The sequence below is a fragment of the Alosa alosa genome, chromosome 8, assembly GCF_017589495.1.
Source record: "Alosa alosa isolate M-15738 ecotype Scorff River chromosome 8, AALO_Geno_1.1, whole genome shotgun sequence".
NCBI lineage: Eukaryota > Metazoa > Chordata > Actinopteri > Clupeiformes > Clupeidae > Alosa > Alosa alosa.
The window spans coordinates 1,516,768-1,539,649 of record NC_063196.1 but is presented as its reverse complement, the minus strand read 5'-3'; the positions used below and the strand labels follow the sequence as shown (position 1 = coordinate 1,539,649).

Sequence of the window (22,882 nt, the reverse complement as noted above, 5' to 3'; positions counted from 1 at the left end):
TTCCAAATCATATTGATTGCAGCCTATGTTAAAGAGCCCTTTCACCAATCTGAGCTTAAAAATTATCAGTAGTGGGAACCAGATAACCTCGTAAATCAACCTCCTGTGTAGCCTCGTCTTTGTTGCCTTCATGATTTCCTTTAAAAAGTTTATTATATTAAAAAGGAGATACACAATGACAAGCCAGCTGGAATCTGCAACTCTCTTTATTTCTCCTGATCAGCTACGTAGTGGAGATTGACAGCACCCAAAAAGTATCATCATTGCATGTAACATGGTGTTGGTGCATTTTGATGTAATGGGTGATTTGTGGGAAACAAAGAGTTCACTAGAAAATATTGCCGGATGTTTGCCAAGGTTGGCCACTAGAGGTAAACAAGTACTCGCTATTGGCAGTTGTGGTCAAATCACTGTGTGACTGTGTGATGTCTTGTAGTCCAATCACTGTTTCAGTCGTAATTTTTGCTGTAATTTCTGTAAATTACAGAAATTAAAAATTGATTCCTTTCTCATTTTTCTGGTATCAGAAAAAACTCTGAAAAGAGTAAATGTATTGAAAACTTAACTGTATTCAGTCCTCCCAAGATGTAGCCTAACTGTCATTGACATGTAAGACCTACAGACAAATTTCATTGAACTACAAATTGTAATTTTTCATTGAAATAGTTCACGGTCATTGACATGTAAGACCTACATTAAACACATGGACTTGTCAGCTTTTGCAGTTTTCTTCACCAAACAGACAATACAGTATTTTCTCTAAATGTGCCTTAGATCCATACTTGCATATGGCAACACAGAACAGACATGGTATCTCTTATGGACGATGAATGATTGCTGATTGAAGAATTGTGCAAAGGAGTTTCACACATGTATCATCAGAGATTCAGACTTATGCAAAAAGTCCCTACCACCCGTGAATAGATGTTTTCCTTTTGTTTAGCACAGGGAAACCAATAGAGTTTGGGGTCTTTGAATGACATCTGTGTTAACTGCTTTGCAAAAGGGTGTGAGAAATGTGTGAACCCAATGAAAACGTGTGAACACATTGGCAAGAGATGACTTCTGCAGTGCAGAATACATGAAGACCAAGTGAATCCCACTTCCCTTCGTATCGGGATAGGGGGCGTACCTGAAATGACGACTATTAGCTATCCAGGTTGGGATGTCTGGGACCTGCCCCTAGCGGATTTTTACGTACATTGCAGTTTTTCGAACTTCCGGGTTGGTTTTCGAGTCTGCCCTGTTTCAATTTCGGAACAAAATAGTTATGAAAGTGCCCTTACTAATCCGCAAGAAAATTGAACAAAAAAACTCGTCCATACATAGAGAACTGCACTACTTGTCGATAGAACACAACATTTTTCAAAGACGAAAAATACATTTTGAAGGGACTTTTATTCTGGCTACCGGAAGTTGTGTCGAAGTGACTAGCGCGACTTTATGGTCTATACAGAGGAACTGAATGACACCGAACTTGATAAGTTGTTGAGAATAGCCAATTTTTCAGAATGAACAGTCGACTTCAAGAAATTAGAGAGAGACAGAAGCTGAGGCGGCAGCTTTTGGCACAACAGGTAAGCTAAGTTATACCAGCAATACTATGTCAGCCAGTGACAGCACCAACGGTTAAGTTAACGTCGGAAAAGCTGAGCTGGGTGTATCCTTAATGTACACTTCGTGGCCCTAACAATGGCATACAATAATATCCAGGATCATTAATTCAGAGAGCAGTAAATACTAACGTTAGCCTACATTTACAGCTGGAACTGCTAGGGGATGCTACATTGACTGAGGTTAGGACTGTGGCTGTAACGTTTACTTTATCTTCCACGTGAAGTAACTTAGGTGGCAACCTATCTACAATCTTTTAGTTTAAACATCCATCGAATCTACTCTTCTAGTCGGTAAGTTAAGGTCTGTAAGATACGAAACGAAATTGCGATGCAGTGTGAAAATGCAAAACATTTGTAAGTTACGAGTCAAATGCCTGTTTTTAAAAAATATTTCGCATTCTATTTCACCTCACCTACCGGCTATTAATCGTACAAAGATTCAAAACCCATTCATAAGTCCTAATAGCTCGTCGCTTTACGCGCAAATGGTTGACCACAAACCAGAGGCTGCTAATGAACCGTGGCGCTACAAAAGCAACAAAAGTTGATGGTTGGTAATAAACATTTACCCAACAACATCAAATACAATGGATATCATAAAACGTTACAGGCAAATGGAAATGATTCTCCTTACCTTTTCGCCACAATGCATTGCATTACGTCACCTTGGGGGAGGCTACAGACCAAAGCCCACCTTGAGACCCTTGAGAGTAACGAGAGAGAGGAGTAAAGAGAGACAGGGAGTGTTCAGCGGTAGCGCACATTATAGATAAATATGTAGATAACCTAGATAGATATGTGGGTCAATGACGTGACGTCTAGTTTTTCAATCCAACAGCATTTTTTTTAAGTTTATAAAAGGTTTGAATGCCTGAAAACACACATACAGGTGCTGGTCATATAATTAGAATATCATCAAAAAGTTGATTTTTATGTCAGTAATTCCATTCAAAAAGTGAAACTTGTATATTATATTCATTCATTTTACACAGATCGATATATTTCAAATGTTAATTTATTTTAATTTTCAGCATCCCAGAAAATTAGAATATTGTGAAAAGGTTCAATATTGAAGACACCTGGTGCCACACTCTAGTCAGCTAATTAACCCAAAACACCTGCAAAGGCCTTTAAATGGTCTCTCAGTCTATTTCTGTAGGCTACACAATCATGGGGAAGACTGCTGACTTGACAGTTGTCCAGAAGACGACCATTGACACCTTGCACAAGGAGGGGAAGGCACAAAAGGTCATTGCTAAAGAGGCTGGCTGTTCACAGAGCTCTGTGTCCAAGCACATTAATAGAGAGGCAAAGGGAAGGAAAAGATGTGGTAGAAAAAAGTGTACAAGCAACAGTGTTGTAGTCAAGTCACTATGCCTCGAGTCCGAGTCCAGGTTCGAGTCCCCAGTGTTCAAGTCCGAGTCAAGTCCCAAGTCATTAAAAAAAAATTCCAAGTCCGAGTCGAGTCCACTACTCATCCGAGTCAAGTCACTATTGATCCACGTTGAGTCCGAGTCGAGTCCCTATTGATCAAGTCGAGTCCAAGTCTTCTTTCTGACTCCCGTGACGTGAACACTGGCTACCTGCAACTGCATAATGTTATCACTTCACTGACACTATGGAGACATATTTCACGTCAACAATAGAGATGAAAACTAGCTTTCGGTTAACGGAGATGCAGATCATCTGCCTAATTCATTTCTTTTGCTTTAACAGGCCACATTCTACGTTCATTTCAGCGAGATGAGTGAAATAAATTTTTTTTTTTAAGCTGCCATCGCCATAGGCTACTATTTGCTACGATATTCACCTGTTAGAAATATAACAAGTTGCTATTTACTTTTTTTTTCGTGCAGTGGATTAGGCTATCAAATCGCTCGTTTGAACAGTAATTCGTGGTTTTAAATATAGTTGTTTCTGGCTTACCCATGAGAGGTTCAGTTTGTCAGTTTCACTTGCGCTGACACATAGGCCTACATTGACACTCTACATCAGGGGTGGGCAAACTTTTTGGCTCAAGGGCCACATTGGGTTTTGAAAACTGGCGGTCAGCGACAACAACAACCCTACACACACATAAAAAAATAAACAAAATACACAAAAATACACATATTTTTATAGCCAATAATTTAGTATGAAACATATATTTTTTTACAGCTGGGCCCTCTCACAGTTTTTAAATGGTCAGTAGTGGGAACTACTGTTGCCTTCATGATTTCCTTTTAAAACTTTCTTATAAGAAGGAGATATCAATTATCAACAATGACAAGCCAGCTGGAACCTGCGGCTCTCTCTCTCGTGAGTGCAGACGCATTCCCAATTAAATGGATCGCATAATGTTCACGTTAGATCTGCTGCAAAGGACATAACTAAGAGTTAACTTAGTTTAACATGATGTTATCTCTATTTAACATGATGTTTTGACATTGACATAATGTTCTCTAAGGAGAGTGAAAAGCAGTTTGCAGTAAAGCTAACCAACGTCGTCTCTATCGCAGGAAAAAAATAGCGAGCAGCCTGATAACCAAATGAAATGCTCGGCGGGCCGGATGAAAGTGCTTGGCGGGCCGCAGTTTGCCCACCCCTGCTCTACATGGACACTCTACTAGGCAATGTAATGTTATGCTTCTATATTTTATGACACCAAAATTAAGAAGTATGCTATATCTTGATCGGGAAAACTTTTCAGTTTATTTTCTTTCATCCGATAATAGCCTGCTGTAAATTAACAGACAGAAGCACGGCAGGGCACGCCCCAAATGAAAATGAATGAATGGAACCTCGCTTTTTGCGTCAGTCAGGAAAAACACTGTTCACCCAGTCACGATGATCAGCTATCCAGCAGCAGTGTGTGATGTTTAGCCAGGGGCTGAGTGTAATCTTAGGTAATGTCATGTCATGTATGAGAACTAATATTGCCTGGCAATACTACATTGAAATAGCGGCAGCCATGTCTCCAGGCATTTTGGTGTTAACGTTAGTTTGCTTTGCATGTGAACATGATGTGACTTGCGATGTAGCCTACTATGACACGAAGCAGTAGCCTAACATTCCCTTGAACTAAAATTATTATTACAAATAATGTAGATATTAAAACCATATAGCAAATTGACATACTACAATTATAGCCTTATGATATATTACAAAAAAAAGTTGAGTCCTCGACGAGTCATCGCGAGTGTGAATGCACGAGTCCAAGTTCGAGTCATTCAGTGCTCAAGTCCAAGTCAAGTCACGAGTCTCTAAATTTAGCTAATGACTCGGACTCGAGTTCGAGTCTCGGACTCGAGTACTACAACACTGACAAGCAATAGGGACAACTGCACCCTGGAAAGGATTGTGAAACAAAACCCATTCAAAAATGTGGGGGAGATTCACAAAGAGTGGACTGCAGCTAGAGTCAGTGCTTCAAGAACCACCACGCACAGACGTATGCAAGACATGGGTTTTAGCTGTCGCATTCCTTGTGTCAAGCTCTTGAACAAGAGACAGCGTCAGAAGCGTCTCACCTGGGCTAAAGACAAAAAGGATTGGACTGCTGCTAAGTGGTCCAAAGTTATGTCCTCTGATGAAAGGAAATTTTGCATTGCCTTTGGAAATCAAGGTCCCAGAGTCTGGAGGAAGAGAGGAGAGGCACAGAATCCATGTTGCTTGAAGTCCAGTGTAAAGTTCCAGTCAGTGATGGTTTGGGGTGCCATGTTATCTGCTGGTGTTGGACCACTGTGTTTTCTGAGGTCCAGGGCCAACGCAGCTGTCTACCAGGAAGTTTTAGAGCACTTCATGCTTCCTGCTGCTGACCAACTTTATGGAGATGCAGATTTCATTATCCAACAGGACTTGGCACCTGCACACAGTGCCAAAGCTTCCAGTTACCTGGTTTAAGGACCATGGTATCCCCTGCTATACGCCAGACCTGCGACCTGCGACCAGTTTATTACTCCTGGTGTGCGAAGTTCACACACATCTAAAGTGCAGTGGTATGGAAGAACCATTTCTTTCTTTTCATATCCAATATCCAACTAAAAATTGTGATATATTTAGCAAACTAAACTTCTGTATGAAAACGGGTAGTGGCAATAAAAAAAATATATATATAAATAACAAATAAAAATAATAATAATAAGTAAGGGATAATGGACGACACGGTGGTCTGTTCACAGAAGTTAATGCACGGTCGAGGTTGTAAAACGGCCCCGACGCGAAGCGGATTAAACGTTTTAATAGCTAAAACTGTCTTGTTTGTAGAACTAATTTCTTTCGACACATATCAACTAATTTCTCAACTCACAGGCCAGACGTTAGTTCTATCTCTCCCGTGGTCAAGCGGGCGTATCCCAAGATTCTGATGAACTTTAGCTTTGAAACATCGCTTTTACTTAGCCTGCTGTCATCCATCTAGCTAAAAGCCACCTCCGTCATATGCTACAATGTTGCAATGTTCTGAACGTCTGCATTTTACAGCTCGGATGCAACGTGACGGTTCATTTAAACTTCGAAAAAAACGAGTTCGGCGAATTAATATACAAGTGTGATACGGCCAAAAAAATGGATCTACTTCATAGGTGTGCAGATAACATACGGTTAATGGTCGTTCTAAATTACGTAGGACAATGGGAAATTCAACCAAGCAGTGGAATAATAAAAAAATATCTTGCTATATAAAGATATTTCTCAAAACACACACACACAAGCCTATTGCAATCACTTGTACATCAATGGCAAGTTTTTCTTCGCAAACAGAAGCATTTCTGCTTTGTCACCAGATAGTCAGTTTCTGCTCTCATCTGCCACATGTCCAGCCAGGGTAAACAAGCGCTCACTGTCAACGCTTGTACATGGTGCAGAGAGGTAAGCTTGGGCAAGTGGAGCAAGTGCAGGGAAATGATCTTTGTTGATCCTCCAGTAGGTCAATGCATTTTCACTTCGGCCAATGGGCGCCTCTGACAGGTAGCTCTGTACCTGCACAGACAAGGGGCTGGCCAGTTGTTGCTCCACCTCAGTATTTTCCTTAAGAATTTCGTCATGAACTGAAAACCGTAAGCTACGTGGCTTTTTGACTGGCGGTGCTTCCTCTGGGTCAGGTCCACGAGCTGTGGATACCTCAGCAGCTTGTTCCTCTGGTGGGCATCTGGTCTCCCTCTGCAGTGCAGTCAGAAGCTCCTGTTTCACTTGATCTTTCACTTCATTGGAGAAGTAGCAATTATTGTACCTATTGCACAAACAAAAAAAGAAGGATTTAAGAAAGTATTGTTTCAGAATCAGATATTAACAGACTATATGATAGGCCTATGTATATTCATTAATTTATTAATAAAATAAATTCATAATGAGCACATTCTCAATTAACTCCCACTGGTGCATAGTGAGAGTGGCCGGCAGGTCATTCTCCGTAGCGAATACCCCTAGCTCACGTCTCTGCTCAATCAGCGATTCTAGCATATAGAAAGTACTGTTCCATCTTGTGATGACATCTTGCTGCAGGCACTTCCTTGTTTCCTAGATATCATGAAATAGCGAGTAGGCCTGTGGTGAGTGTTTAAAATGTCCAACAATTTTCCTCCCAGTTTTCACTATGTCAGTGATGCTTCGTTGGGACAGCAGACCCTCGTTCACTGCTAACTGTAATGTATGCGCCATGGGCATACATGGGCAGGGCAAATTAGCCAAGTTGGCGTCATTCATTGCTTTCACCATGTTCCTTGCATTGTCTCGCAACACTACATGCACCTACTCCTGTCGATTCCCCAATGTTGTAACATTCTATCGAATGCAAAGGCCAGATTGGCAGCAGTGTGGGACCCGACCATCTCTTGGCATTGTAACATGACTTGGTGTAGTTGTAAGTCATCATCTACCCACTGTGCAGTTAGGCTTAGCATGGACATCAGGCTCACATTTGACGTCCAAATGTCAGTTGTAAAACTAATCGCTGCATTTGGGTTTTGCATATTTCTCAATTTAAAAAGTTCCATATTTTCAACTGAACTCTAAAGATAATGAATATAGGCTACATGGAGTGTGTTTTATTTGTTATGCCCTTTATGCGTACATTTTGTACGTGCACTTCTGCTGTAGCATTTATTTCAGTTTATATTAGCTATATTTTTGAAAAATACAATGTGTTGCCTCAGGCCCACTACTTTTGAAATTTTATTTGAAACAATCAAATATGTCTTAAAGTTAAGTTCATAAAATGACGTTCTTTGCTTCCATTTGATTCCCAATCAACATACTGGTAAAAGGGTAGATGACAAATAGCAGAATTCAGACTGTCCATGTGTCACACACTTATAAAAAATGGCAATTGTTAAGAATTGATATGGAAATGTTGTAGGTCTGGTAGGTTCAAGTTCTGTCATATTAAATTTATTGGATTTGTATTTCACTTTTGACTTAAAATAATCATCCAAACATAAAAAATGTCATATGGTGTGACTGTCCACCATGTGTGCGAACTTCCTAAAAAGAGTGTATATCCATAAAAAGTATAATTACTTTAAAGTTTTACCATGCATATAAAATAATTGGATGTTTTTTACAACCACAGAAAGTTTTGATGTTTATGCATGCTGTCCAACTAAGTTATAATCAAATATATTTTGTCCATAAAATGGTTGTCATATGGCGTGACACTATATTGTATATTTTGACTGGGCATTCATTTGGACATTATTATTGTGAAGAGGACCCTGCTTAATCAGGAAGTAACAATAGAATGTCAGGAGTAATTGGCATGGTCAAGAGGTGAGTTCTGCTTTTTAGATTTTTATATAAAAAGCTTTGAATTGGACATCATCAATCGTGGCCAAATTTTAGTGTCTTATGGTGTGACATCATTTGCCTAAAAAAGTAGCTATTTTCCACAAATATTCTTCATGAATTCTTAAAAGCACTGCTGCCATGTGGTCAGTTGCATGCTAAATAATAGTTAGCTGTATTTAACTGTCTAGAAAATTAGCTTAACTGTCAAAATGTCATATAGTGTGACGCTGCATCATATGGTGTGACAGCTTTTTTCAAGTCACACTATATGACATTTCTGTCACACCCTATGACCAAATTGCATTTTTACATAAAAGTTCTTGTAAAAACATGTTTTAAATTCAGATATTATATGTTTTTTTGTTAAATCTGTGATAATTGGGAAAAAAAATGTATCTGTACAATTCATATTTCTCATACTTTTTTTTTTTTTATGTTACCATGCCATGTAAGTTTAAAAATAAATACTAAACTTTCATCTATTTTGCTGTTACACGATACACCATTCATACAGTGACTTCAAAATTCATTGTTAATGATTTTATTGTCATTAAAAACCCTGTTTTGCTCTGACACATGGTGGAGTGGTGCAGTTCATCATATATGTGACACCATGTCATTTGGTGTGACATTATTTAATGTCACAAAAAAGACTTTATAATTGAAAAATCATTAAAACATCAATTGCACACAAAGGAAATGGTATCTGCAAGAACCTCAAGAATTTTGAGTGAGTTCTTACAAGAAATATCAGAATTAAGCTAAAATATCTGGTTACACTTAGGAGCATTCTCCACCTTGACAAAATAACTTGTTAAATTTTAGGTTTTTCTTCTAAATATTCACAAGGAAATGTTGCAAATCAAAGCAAACGTGATTAAAATGTACAGTGACATAAATTAAAGTAGAAAAAAGTATCTCATTTTCATTTTATTTCAAATTATTTTCACGTCACACCATATGACAATTTTAGGCACTAACATGACAAATTGACATATAAATATATATTTCACTTTAAAAAAAAAAAAAAAAATGTATATTAGTCAAGTTTAGAGATACAGCAACACATATAAACACTTTTTAGGGATGATATTTGAAGTTTTTTTTAAATTCCTTTTTTCAGGCTTATTTGTCATCCACCCAAAATGGCTTTGCATTGTTAATATGGACTTCTGGAATGTTTAGAAATGTAAAATAATATAATTTTAATCATGTGATAAAATAGGTGATTAATCACAATTAACTATATAAATTCAGCGATTAATCGTGATAAAAAAACAAAAAAAACAATTGTTTGACAGCCCTAATTTTAGTGCAATTATAAATGCTTAATGCTAATGATTTGTATGGTTTTCTTCCAGCTTGGAGCTGAGAGTGCAGACAGTATTGGTGCTGTGCTCAATAGTAAAGATGAACAAAAGGAGATTGAGGAGACGAGAGAGATTTGCAGGTGAGCGGCAGAATTTTATAACCACTTAGTTGCATGCAAAATGGTAACATTTTATTTGATGGGTAAGTGGTTATAACCCATTACTCGTTTATATTCACCTCTATGTATTTGACCCACTATTGAGTTCTGTTTTTTGCTTATGGATTTACAAAACCAGATTTCTTTACTTTATTTTACTTAAGTAGGCCTACATCAAAGTGAAATAGGGCGGAATTGTATCAGCCGAAATAGAAATAGGATAATGCATTATATTAATTTTAATATTTTATTGTCCACAATCCACATTACTTGAAAGTCACACCTTTTTGTTAACAGCTTGGCATGATGTAGACAATGTACATTAAAATGGGCAACGATAGCCTTGTAATGAAGTAAAACAGTTAGACAGAATTATTTATTTGATATTTAATTTATTTTTGAACAGATCGCCTGAAAAGCATGTGATACTTCCATGAAGGCAGGCAGATTCCACGGTCCGCTTTGGGGGTCAGCCCTGTCAATCAAAGAAAAAAAAGAGTGCATTAATCACTGTTATAGACTTTCAGAAACCATTATCAGTGAAAATCCACCAGGAAACAAAATATTAGCGCAACACACTCGAAAACCATGACCACATTATGGAGTTGTTTTAAACGTACCGGTAATACAAAACGTGCGTATGGAGATGAGCTGGATAACATTAGCTAGCTAGATAACATTAGCAGGCTGACACACAAGTTAAGTATTGGCAGTGCTAACGTTAGCTAGCTAATGTTAACACATTATTCAGTGAATCCAAGTTGGGTATAATGTTACCACCAAAAACCACCCCGTAAGTTACATGGAGGGGGCACTTTCCTAAGCTATCAAACCAGCAAGCTGGGTTACAGAAATAACCCAACATGAGTAAAAACAACCCCAGAAATTGACCCAACAGTGTCAACCCAGTGCTTGGGTTGAAAAATTAACCCAGCATTTTTTAGAGTGTGTGTGAAGCACAGAGGCTCAGTAGCTTCGTGGCTGCAGGTGTGCTGCTAATTTCAGCTGCTGTGTGTGGATACATGAACTCTTGGGCTACCGAACATGGCACACTCCTCTGCTCTTAAATAGGCTATATTTTGAGTGCGTTCGTAAATTCAATCTGACACTCTGAAAATAGAATAACGCTCTGAAGTTCGAAAAAGATAAGCGCTCTAACTCCCTATGAGTTTACGAACGGTTATTTGGGATTACAGACCGTATGGTTTACGATATGGACGCCACTACAGCACTTGTGAAACAGGGTTTATGTGTCTTTTAGAACTCAATTCCACTAATGCAAGAGCTTCTTGACAGTGATGATGAGGAACACTCTGTAAGCAATTATTTAAACCTACTAAATAACAACAATTAACTGTTTAGTTTTATTTTACTTTGCCGTCGTAAATAGCCTACTTCTCATGACTTGTTCCCCCTGTACTCAATGAAAATGCTTTTGTTGTATAAGTATACTCTTTTGATCCCGTGAGGGAAATTTGGTCTCTGCATTTATCCCAATCCGTGAATTAGTGAAAAACACTCAGCACACAGTGAACACACAGTAAGGTGAAGCACACACTAATCCCGGCGCAGTGAGCATGCTTGGACAAAGACCCATGGTTATCTTGCCCCCACTTACAGTATGGGAGAGTTACAGACAAAGGTATCATCTTGGGGTCACCAAGTTCCTAAAAAACTTGTGACCTCACTGCTAATAGATTATTTAGAGGGCATGCCAGGTAAAAGCCTGTCCAGTCATTTAATTACCAATTTAAACGGCAGGAGTTAATGAATGGTACAGTGACTTTGTCTGGAAGTGTGGTCTATTGCCAGATGAAATTAAAGTTGCGCTCTTTGGCTAGAAACACTTTAGATGTGTTTGGCGTACATAGAAGAATGACTATACCAGAGACGGTTGATAAAGATGGTGTTCTAAAGGATCTTTGACTATACTGGAAAGAACCCCATGCCTAATGAGAATTATGGTGAAGGGGCTGTGCTATTGTGGGGCTGTTTTTATTCCCAAAGGCCTTGGGAACCTAATTAAGGTGTATGAACCTGAACATTTTCAAAGAAAATCTGTCAATGCCCTTAAAAACAAAGCAAACTTGTTGTCATTTTTCCTTTTCTCTTAATATAGCAATTTGTTATATTTTTCAATTTTATTATATATTTCAGGATGACAAAAAATATGGGATTTTCATTGTTCTCAGTAAACCGCTGCAGTATTCTAGAATTCTATTGGGGTATAGAGGGTTAACTTAAAACTTGCCCAACACACTGCTGACCCAGTGATGTGATCCTATCTCCCTACAGTCTATTTCAATCTAAATTCATGTAAAAAATAAGTCTCTTAAAATTATGAGGTGTGGTTTCTCTCTATTGTTGCTCTGAAGGGTATCTTTGGACACATTGGTTCCAGTCACCAAGCGGAAGTGCCAGATGGAGGGAGAAGATGTTGAAGATGATGTAGTGGAGCACCGGGTGAGTGGCCACCCTGGGCAGATTGCATATTTATTTCTCAGTAATACTACACTTTCACTTACACATGGTTGGTGACTATAATGTAACTTAAGATAAAGTTTTGGATCGTAAAGGAAATAACTCCACCAGCTATCATATTCAAGCTCAAAAAGAGATTAAACCAGGGGTGGGCAAACTGCGGCCCGCGGGCCGGATCTGGCCCGCCAAGCACTTTCATCCGGCCCGCCAAGCATTTCATTTAGTTATCAGGCTGCTCGCTATTTTTTTCCTGCGATAGAGACGACGTTGGTTAGCTCTACTGCAAACTGCTTTTCACTCTCCTTAGAGAACGTTTACAATGTCAATGTCAAAACATCATGTTAAATAGAGATAACATCATGTTAAACTAAGTTAACTCTTAGTTATCTCCTTTGCAGCAGATCTAATGTGAACATTATGCAATCCATTTAATTGGGAATGTGTCTGCACTCACGAGAGGGAGAGAGAGCCGCAGGTTCCAGCTGGCTTGTGATTGTTGATAATTGATATCTCCTTCTTATAAGAAAGTTTTAAAAGGAAATCATGAAGGCAACAGTAGTTCCCACTACTGACCATTTAAAAACTGTGAGAGGGCCCAGCCGTAGGTACAGCACTAGCCACAGCGGAGCAGGCAGAAGATCATTGAGAAATAAACGTGAATTAAAGCGACTGTCTTAAAGCGACAGTGCACAATTTATACGTTTGTTAAACAGCATAAAATTAGCAGCATTTTTAAGCAATTAATATTTTAAAACAAATACTTTTCATACTAAATTATAGGCTATAAATGTATTTAAAAAATGTATTTTTTTATGCGTGTGGCGTGGGGGGGTTGTTGAATCGGCAAGCCCACTTATGGTTTGGGATAGCTTTTAGAGGACATGTATTAAAATGGGCTTCACTCAGACAAAAATTATATAGACAAAAAGAACAAAACATCAAAAAAGAAATTGAATTTATGATTTTAGATATACTGCAGATAAATCAGAAACAACACAAGATACGTTGGATGAATTGGAGCTAAAGCAAAAAGAATATGAAAATGTTATTATAGAAAAATCTATCATGGATGGAAAAAGGGGAGAGGTGCAATAATTTTTTTTTAAATTACAAAAAAGAAATATATCTAAAAAGAATATACAAAAACTTATTGTAGATGACTCAAATATACTGAGCACACCGACAGCAATCTTAAATGAAATGGAAAATTATTATAAAGAACTATTTACAGGAGATATAATAATGGAATCTGGATATGTTAAAGAAATTGAAGAAGCTTTTTTCCCACAAAGTTGTATTAAACTATCAGAAGAACAAAAACAAACATGTGAGGGTAAAATTACAAGTATTGAACTTCAACATGCAATCATGTCTTTTCAGAAAGGGAAAACTCCTGGTCTTGACGGAATTCCTGTGGAGGTATACCAGATATTTTATGAGCAGATCAAAAACCCACTCATCATGTGTTATTCATATGAGCAAGGTATTCTCTCTGGTACCCAAAGAGAGTGCAATCTCTGTGCTCTTAAAACAGGATTCAAATGGACACTATAAAGATCCAAAAAATAATAGTACTAGAAATAATAGAATATCATTAAAAAAGCCAGGATTAATTTTTGTTGCAGATTTTGAAAAAGTCTTTGATAAAATAAAATGGGACTTTTTACACAAATGTTTAAATTGTTTTCATTTTGGGGAGACCCTGATAGCCTGGATCAAAGTGATCTCCAATAGTTCAATGAGTAAAATAATGAACAACGGATCAGTCAGTCAATCAATCAGTCAATTACACTTAAAAGAGGAGTGAAGCAAGGTTGCCCTTTATCCCCTTACCTATTTATTATAGCAATAGAGATACTTGAAAATAAAATTCGAGACAATAATAATAATAATATTATAACTTTCAAAACACAGTTTACAATCAAAAATGTCTATGTATGCAGATGATACAACTTTCATGATTAATTCTGATAGTATATCTCTGCAAAACTTAATATTAGATTTAAATATTTTTTTAAAAATGTCTGGTCTAAAACCTAACTATGATAAATGTAATATTATGAGACTTGGTCCACTGAAGAAAACCAATTTTACTCTTCCTTGTGAGTTACCGATCAAATGGACAGATGGTTCTATGAACCTATCTATATTCCAGAAAACATAGAACATTTTTCATTACTTAATTTTAATAATAAGCTCAGTAGAGTGTCTAAAATTTTGCAACCATGGTATGGCAATAAATTAACAATTCATGGTAAAACAACTTTGATTAATACATATGATAGTGTCACAGTTCACATACCTTCACATACCTCGTGCAGGCAAAAAAAGAAAAAGTAAGAAAAAAAGAGACGGAGAAAAGATAACAAAAAAATAGTCCTCCATTGTGTGTGTGTGTGTGGGGTGTTAGTCATGAGGCTGACACTTTTCATTAAGAAGCAATGAAATGCAATGTGAGCCTTTTTCCCTGGCCAAGTTAACTTCTCTTTCTTCTCAAACTGACTATTCAAACTTTGACTACAGTAATTTTATTTAAATGACTCAGTTTATTTAAGATGTGGGCTAGGCCAGTGGTTTTCAAAGTGGGGGCCGGGGGCCGCGAGGGGGTGCCAGGGAGTTGGAAGGAAAAATAAAAGCAACAAATAAATACATTTCAAAATGTTAAAATATACTTATTACTATTAGGGTTGTTCTACAATGCCATTATAATAATGTGTCGCATATCTGAACATTATATTTTCCATGATAATGATTGGGAATAATAGTAGAGTGATAGCTCTCATATAGCAGAAATCCCCAAATACAATTTTTACACACTGTATGCTCCATCGCAAAGTGTTTGTGGCTAAAATAATTATTAGGATTAGCTTAATGTATTTTTACATTTGCCGTAGTATTCTCGATGGGTTTAATAACACATCACGGGGGTCCTTGGCCAGAACCTAGTGGTATTTGGGGGGCCTTGTCGTGGAAAAGTTTGGGAACCCCTGGGCTAGGCTATATGAAATGCTTGAATGTGGTTGATGCACTCTGCCCTACAAAGGCAAAGAGATGAGAAAGCAATGAGAACTGTGACCATTTTTGGTTGCTTTTTCATTTTTGGAAATAAATGGATTTTTATTTAACCCGAAATTCAAGTAGTTTCACTGGAAAATGACATGTCGATAACGACTTTGGCCACTTGCAGGGTAGCCACGGAGTCTTAAGTCATGTTCCTAAATTAAGGCCTTAAAAAGTCTTAAGACCGTGTGCTTTTGAAGTAACATTTATGTGCGCAAGGCATGCCTCTTGTGCCTCCTCCCCTAGCCTGTGGCTGTGCGTCTTTTCTCCTCACACACATATGCGCAGCTGTCGTGCCATAAGTAGCAAGACGTGGAAATGTGTATATATAGTAAAAAAAAACACCATTGATATGACCTTTGACCCCAAAAATGTAGATACTGCACTTTATTACTCTGAGCAACTAAAACACTAATACAAAGGCAAAGTGCAGTACCGTATTTTCCGGACTATAAGTCACACTTTTTTTCATAGTTTGGCTGGTCCTGCGACTTATAGTCAGGTGCGACTTATATATGAAAAAATATATAATTGAACATGTTTTAAAATGTTAATTTATATTAACTGACATGAACCCTACGTGAAACATTACGTCTACAGCCGCGAGAGAGCGCTCTCAAATGCACAAGTCCTGTGCACTTTCAGTCAGAGATTAGTGCTTGCACTAAGCCTGAAACACATGTGCATACCTAAATCGTCAAATTATGTCAGGGATTCTATTTATAGCCGGGCCTCAGATTTGGACAAATAAAAGCCAGTATAATTTTGTTTCAAGTTAACTCATAAAAGAGCTCTTCTTAATATTTTATATTGTTGGTTGGTATTGTTGCCAATGAAAAGTCATTTACACCATGAGTCTCCAACACGTTGCTCTCATTGCTCTCAAGCTAGTCGCATGCCGCACCCTTCTGAGCTAGAGGCTGAAGCCTACATTTAAACACAATTGTTGCTGCCAGGCACCAGCCTATGAATTTTATAAAAAAGTAAATCATGCATAATTTAAAAAATAACTACATTTATGCTATCTTAGACATTTTTGGCTATACGGAATAAGGTTTCCCTTGCAGCACAGCACACGAATGAATGAAAGTGTGGATACCTTATCTCGCAATAAGTGGATGGCAATCGAAATTCCCGACACTATGAAACTTAATAGTAAGCCATTAAATACCCCACAGATCAGTGGTCATCAGTCCCGATATTTAGCAATATAATCAACAGTCCAAACGTAAATTAAATCTCAAATTAAACATCTGCTTTTGATAGCCTACCCATGCCGCTCCAAACGAAAAGTAGGCCTATGTCTCACAATAAAACGCAAGAAATAAAGGATTATATTATAGCTGACTCGAATACAAGCCATGGCCAAATAAAGGTGCTGTGGTTTGCGCAGCCTAAATTTGAGGATTTACGAGTCTCCTAAACATCCCTCAGCTGTTTTCTAGACATGCATGAAAACATTTGAAAACAAAACGCACTGCCATGTAATATTTGATCGCTGTTTTGCTACTAATTATCTTTCACGTAATGAATACGCACAGAAAGTGAAAGTAGGCCTAATGTGCGCCTCCGTGTCTAGCTGTCTGTTCACGTCCAAGAATCGAGCGTCAAATAGAGAAGTCATCCATGTTCTCTACGTTATAGCCTAGGCGGTCATGCTTCTGTATTTGCAAAATTCCTGGCGGTTCCTGATCGCTAAATGTTTGTTTTCCTTTCCTGTCGATAGCGGTTAATGTTGAAGCACCTAGGCTATAATTTGACTTCAGCGGTGACAAATCCTGCTGAGAGAGAGAGAGCAACGAAAGAGAGGCACCCCCAAAGTGGTCCTGCGTGCACGCGTGTGTGTCTCTGCATGGGGTTCAATTGGGGTTCAATTGAAGTCAGAGTTGGTCCGTCAATAGTCCCGCACTCAGGCCGCTCCATTATTATAGTAATGTCAGACAGGGTACAGGGTAAAATGTGTGGGAATCTCTCGCATTATGATGGCTAGATTTGCGGGACTTTTATTATTATGCTCAAAACTAAGTAATAATTTATTCGCAATACCCGCAATTCCGCGCTGGAATTTAGACCCTTTTAAATGTGCATCTTTTTTTCTCACTCTCTCTGAGGTGGCCAGCCAAGCAATTGTTCTGCTGCATGCCAGCCTGTGCCAATAAATCGTACAAAATGATTGATTGCATTGCATTCTCCACATTTTTAGCTACATTTTCATGTACCACATGAAATTTGAGTTCAGTGATTTTTTTTTTTTTTTGTAAATTGCTTTACAATTAGTGTCGGGCCTTGTCAGCAGCCTTCGGCTTGCCTCTTGCCACTATACTCCTTCTTCTTCATTAACATTCCCTGTAGAATTCTCAATATTTTGGCCTCAATGTGTACAGTTACATCTGTTACGTCTGTCTGTTCTTAGTCTTTGATTTTGTGAAATACATGTCTAAATATCACCTGCTTGCTGCAGCGGTCTGTCTGCGTCGTCAATTTAAACCCGCATGATTTTTTTTCTCTCTCGAGCATTTAATCTGCTGCCAGCTTGTATCTCCACATCGTCCAAAATGCTTGATTGCATTGCATTCTCCACATTTTTAGCTACATTTTCATGTACCACATCAGCATTTTTGTTCTGTGAATCTTTTGTAAATTGCTTTACAAATACCTTCGGGCCTATTGGCCTATTGCCATGGCTTGCCTCAGCTAGGTCACGTCCTTTTAAAACAGTCTTTTTCTCTATCGTGAGCATTTAATCTGCTGCCAGCTTGTGACTCCACATCGCCAAAAAAAGGTTGATTGCATTGTATTCTCCACATTTTTAGCTACATTTTCATGTATCATATCAGCATTTTTGTTCAGTGAATCTTTTGTAAATTGCTTTACAATTACCGTCGGGCCTATAGGCCTATTGTTTCGGTCACCTCTAAAACGGCATCTTTTTCTCTCTCATGAGCATTTAATCTGCTGCCAGCTTGTGACTCCACATCGCCCAAAATGCTTGATTGCATTGTATTCTCCACATTTTAGTAACATTTTGGTGCACCTCATGGCATTTTCTTTCAGTGAATCTTTTGCTTTGCAATTACCTTCCTGCCCTCCTCTTGGCTCCCTTCACTCCATCTTCATTAATCTTTTTGGCCTCAATAATCCAGTTACATAGTCTCTGTTTTGGTTTTGGATTTTTGTGAAATACATTTCTAAATAAATCGACTTATAGTCGGTTGCGACTTATATATGTTTTTTTCCTGCTCATGACACATTTTTTGACTGATGCGACTTATACTCAGGAGCGACTTATAGTCCGGAAAATACAGTAACTACAATTTCAATATGCACATCCAGCTTTGATTTTGTATTCATTTTACACTTTTATTGTTTTAAAGGTGCCCTGCCACACAAAACTGTTTTTACTTGTATTTTTTTAAACATGTTAGGTCCATATGTGTTTGTGCTATGTCGTGAATGTGAAAATGAACAGCTAACTCCTCTGTCAGCTCTAGCCACTGAAAAGAAATAAGCAGAGAAATTAGGCCAATTGCAAAAACTCTTCAGATTGACGTGGAATTGATGAGCTCATTACTATTCATGAGCTCGCCCAGTTGAGACCATGCCCACAAAATTTGTTTAGCTCTGACAGTTTTCGTAGGCCTATGCAAGAATGGCTGAATGTCAACAGACTTCTGTGCTATGCACAAATAGAACTTTAACAATGCATTTTGCCCAAGAACCCAGACTTGAGGATCAAATGGCTTCAGTTTATTTTTTGGAACAATGCCACAGGCTTTGCAAAAAGGTTGCTGTTGAAGCCTGGAGCAGGCTACCATCACAGTCTACGACCAGTGCCTGTAAGTAAAACGTAATTGTCAACTCAAGGAAGTACTATGTTATACAGGTTTAATGAACTCGCTAGCCTAGCAGGTTTTATTTATGCACATTTGGACAATGCTAGCACTCGCTAGCCAAGCTAAGTTCATGCCATGAAGCTAAAATTAGTTAATAACGACTGTCATGTTATGGACGAAACCTACTAGCTGTTAGCCAATCAGAGTCAAGCAGCTTAGCTCGTTGAATATTAATGAGAACTGGCGCAAATCGAGCCAAGTCTTCATGCAGGCTTTCAATACCACACTAGAATGGCTTGAAACAAGGTAACCAAGGCATGTTTTCCACAAAAAATGTTAGAGTCCATGGTAGAACTTACCACAAAGTAATGAAATACGTGTGGCAGGGCATCTTTAATTGTTTTTCTTCTGCTTTTGGATATTCATAGTTGATAGTGCTGAACAACAAAGTTGGTTACGTAAAAGCCATTACGGGTGAAATAATCATCAAGGCATCGAAAAAATTCCTGGGCCATGGTTCGTGTTGGTAGCTCTCCACAGAAAAGCAGACCACTTCCACAGCAAAAGCGAACGAAAACCAGCAGTAATGCAGCATTGCTGATGTCTGTTTTCATCTAATTGTATGGAAAAGATGAACTACCTTTTATTGGGTCTGTATGTCTGCAGCCATCTCTGAAATGATGACGTGGTAGATGAGGCGCTATTGCTCACTTGTCCATCATCGTAAAGCCCAATTTGATTGGTCCTAACAGCTCTGGTTTGAGCATAGTTGCTCCCATGGAGGTATTATATATAACTGGAGAGAGTGACTAAGTCCCGCCCTCCATACAAATGAATGGTGGAGGCTAGGCTAGTAAATCCGGCCAATTCATAGTCAACGGCATCTTGAACACTGGGGTTCGGATCCAGCGGCAGTCGGCTCTGACCATGCGCCAAGTTACAAAGCTGGAAATGACGCATGGACCAACGTCGATTTTTATTGGATATTCTGTAAAAAGAGAGTCCTCCTCCAGTAAGAGGGTGGCGATAATGCACATAAAGTCCTTGCCTCATAACAAGAAGAAGAAAAAGTTGCTCGGGAACGGAGATGGAGTCCGAAAGTGAAGTCGCCCTGAAGGTTTAACTTAATTTCATTGGATAACAGCGGCTCTAACTAAGAGCGGTCTGCCTGCTGTCCTGCTGCAAATATGCATTCGAACATGACGTGAAATATCCGTAGTCGAACTATAAATAAACTGTGTAAAAAGTGTAGCGCATTTTTACAGTCTATGATTGTTTTTTTTGTTTTTTTTATTGTTTGCCATCTCATAGCGGGTGCTCTAAACGTATTCTAGTGTTGGCCCATGACCAAATCAAGCCAATAATAGCCAGTAGCCACAATAATGACTGGAGCCAGAGCCCTCAATAGCCACCCTGTTTTGAAAATAATATTGAAGATATTCAATATTATTGAAGATAGTATTGAAGATAACGCACAGAACGGTCAGCCTGAGCGGACAATTACATCCCCAACTCATCTAAAATGTGGTGTCTTTACTTTGAGTTGTACACCGCAGATGGTGAAGTAACCGTTAAAGAGAATGTTGTCTGCGGGCTCAGCAAAAAACAGTTTACTTGCGCATCCACGACATCCAATCTTCGCGCTCACCTGTGGAGTTACCATCCAAATGAGGCAGCGGTGTCAGAGGCACAGTAGACGGCCAGAGCATCGCCAGGCGTCCAACATCATATGATGGCATACTTTCCGTAAATCCTAAATTATGTCCAGCGTCTGCTATTTACTTAGGCTGCGCAAAACACAGGTATTTATTTGAGGTAGGCTTATTCGAGGCAGACCTTTTCTACGTTATTGTGAGACATGCGTTTTGTTTGGAGCAGCATACCAGGCTATCAAACGCAGATGATTTTCGGTTTTGGTATGAGATTTCATTTACTTTTTGACTTTTATTATATAGTTAAATGTTGAGACTGATGGGCATTTAGATCTAGAGGGTATTTGATGATCACTGTAAAGTTTCGTGTTGTTGAAAAAGTGTTGGAATTTCCAGCTGTTTATTGCGAGAAGGCCTTTCCTTCATTCATTGAACGTGCGCTGTGCTCTAATGGAAACCTTATTGCATAGCGAAGTAGCCTACATTGAGTTTTTTTTTTAATTATGCATGGTTTACTTTTTATTAAATTCGTAGGCTGGAATGCCTCGCGGCAATAATTGTGTTTAAATGTAGTAGCCTAGTGCTTCAGCCTCTGGCAAGCTCCAAAGGGGGCGGCTATAGGTTGAGAGCAACATGTTGGAGACCCATGGTGTAACGAGACAAGGTCTTTATGCCGCTGTTGTGTAATTTATTGTCTTTAATCATGTTTAGGTTATGTTTGTTCGGGACAAACAACAACGAAACAAGATCAATACAATTGTCTTTATCTGTCATATGATGGATAAACAACCACAATATGCACGTCTTCTCATAGGCTCCTCAAGAAATATGCACTGAATAACGTTTGGCTGTAGCCGCCGGATAGGTACCCGCCCACCAACATGTACGCGCATGAGAGCTCGTGCCCAACACAGATTTTCGTGCATGGATCTGGTTCCAAATGCTCCATGCAGCGCCATATTTGAAAATGGCGTATGCTAACATGCCGAAGCTAATCTGCACGCTCTTGACCCCCTGGTTGCTCCACAACAGAGCAATGCTAGAACTTCCCGACCTCAAATGTTGTGGGCGGGACTAAGTTCGGCTGGCACCCAGGCTAACAAAATTCCCTGATATTCCATGACTTTGCCCCAAAAATTATAAAATTCCTCTACTTTCCATGTCTGGAATAGACTTTCTAAAATTCCATGATATTCCAGAAATTCCATGACCCGTGGGAACCCTGCACAAAAAAATACATTTCCTCCTTTTTTGGCACCCCACCTGTCATGTCTCCATTCCCCACTAGTGGGGCCCTCCCCACACTTTGAGAACCACTGCTTTATCCTAAGCTTTAGAGCCGCTGAACAGGTGTCTGGTCTCGTTTGCCTGAGTACAACTGGAGGTCTGATATGTACGCAGTGTTGCCGTTACACCGATCCCAGAACTTGATGCCAAACTTTTCTGGTTTGAAAGGCATTTAGATCCGTAGCTCTGTGCTGCCTTTAAATCCTTTGATGGCTTCATGAATGGAGATGTCACAACCATGCTGGTAATACATCCTAAATTTCTGATGTGCCATTTCCACAACAGGCGCTACTTTTGCTATCGGGTGATTATTCGGGGAATAATCAGAATTGAAGTATAAGTATACTCTTTTGATCCCGTGAGGGAAATTTGGTCTCTGAATTTATCCCAGTCCGTGAATTAGTGAAACACACTCAGCACACATTGAACCCACAGTGAGGTGAAACACACTGATCCCGCCGCAGTGAGCTGCCTGCAACAACAGCGGCACTCGGGGAGCAGTGAGGGGTTAGGTGCCTTGGTCTGGGTTCGAACCGGCAACCCTCCGGTTACAAGTCCGAAGTGCTAACCAGTAGGCCACGGCTGCCCTGTTTGTTGTGTTGTTTGAACACTGACCTTGTGTCGCTTCGCCTTGTGTTATAACAGTCAAATTATCATCCTGTGTTATTTAATTTCTCCATGTTCACGTCTAATTTTCTGTTATATTTAGTAGCTGATCTCGCG

At 38.9% G+C, this 22,882-nt stretch overlaps 1 protein-coding gene across 2 annotated transcripts in view; it reads left to right on the top strand.

Annotated features, from left to right (window-relative positions):
• The first annotated feature begins 1,297 nt into the window (after positions 1–1,297).
• mettl14 (methyltransferase 14, N6-adenosine-methyltransferase subun) overlaps positions 1,298–22,882 on the top strand; it is a 64,347-nt gene continuing 42,762 nt past the window's right edge. The window contains exons 1-4 of one of the 2 annotated variants that reach the window (XM_048250844.1): positions 1,298–1,577; positions 9,740–9,828; positions 12,222–12,309; positions 13,708–13,746. In XM_048250844.1, the coding sequence (XP_048106801.1) occupies positions 1,512–1,577; positions 9,740–9,828; positions 12,222–12,309; positions 13,708–13,746 (282 nt within the window). In that variant the 5' untranslated portion in view covers positions 1,298–1,511. The remainder of the gene's footprint in view (positions 1,578–9,739; positions 9,829–12,221; positions 12,310–13,707; positions 13,747–22,882) is intronic. The other variant, XM_048250845.1, reaches the window with a different exon arrangement.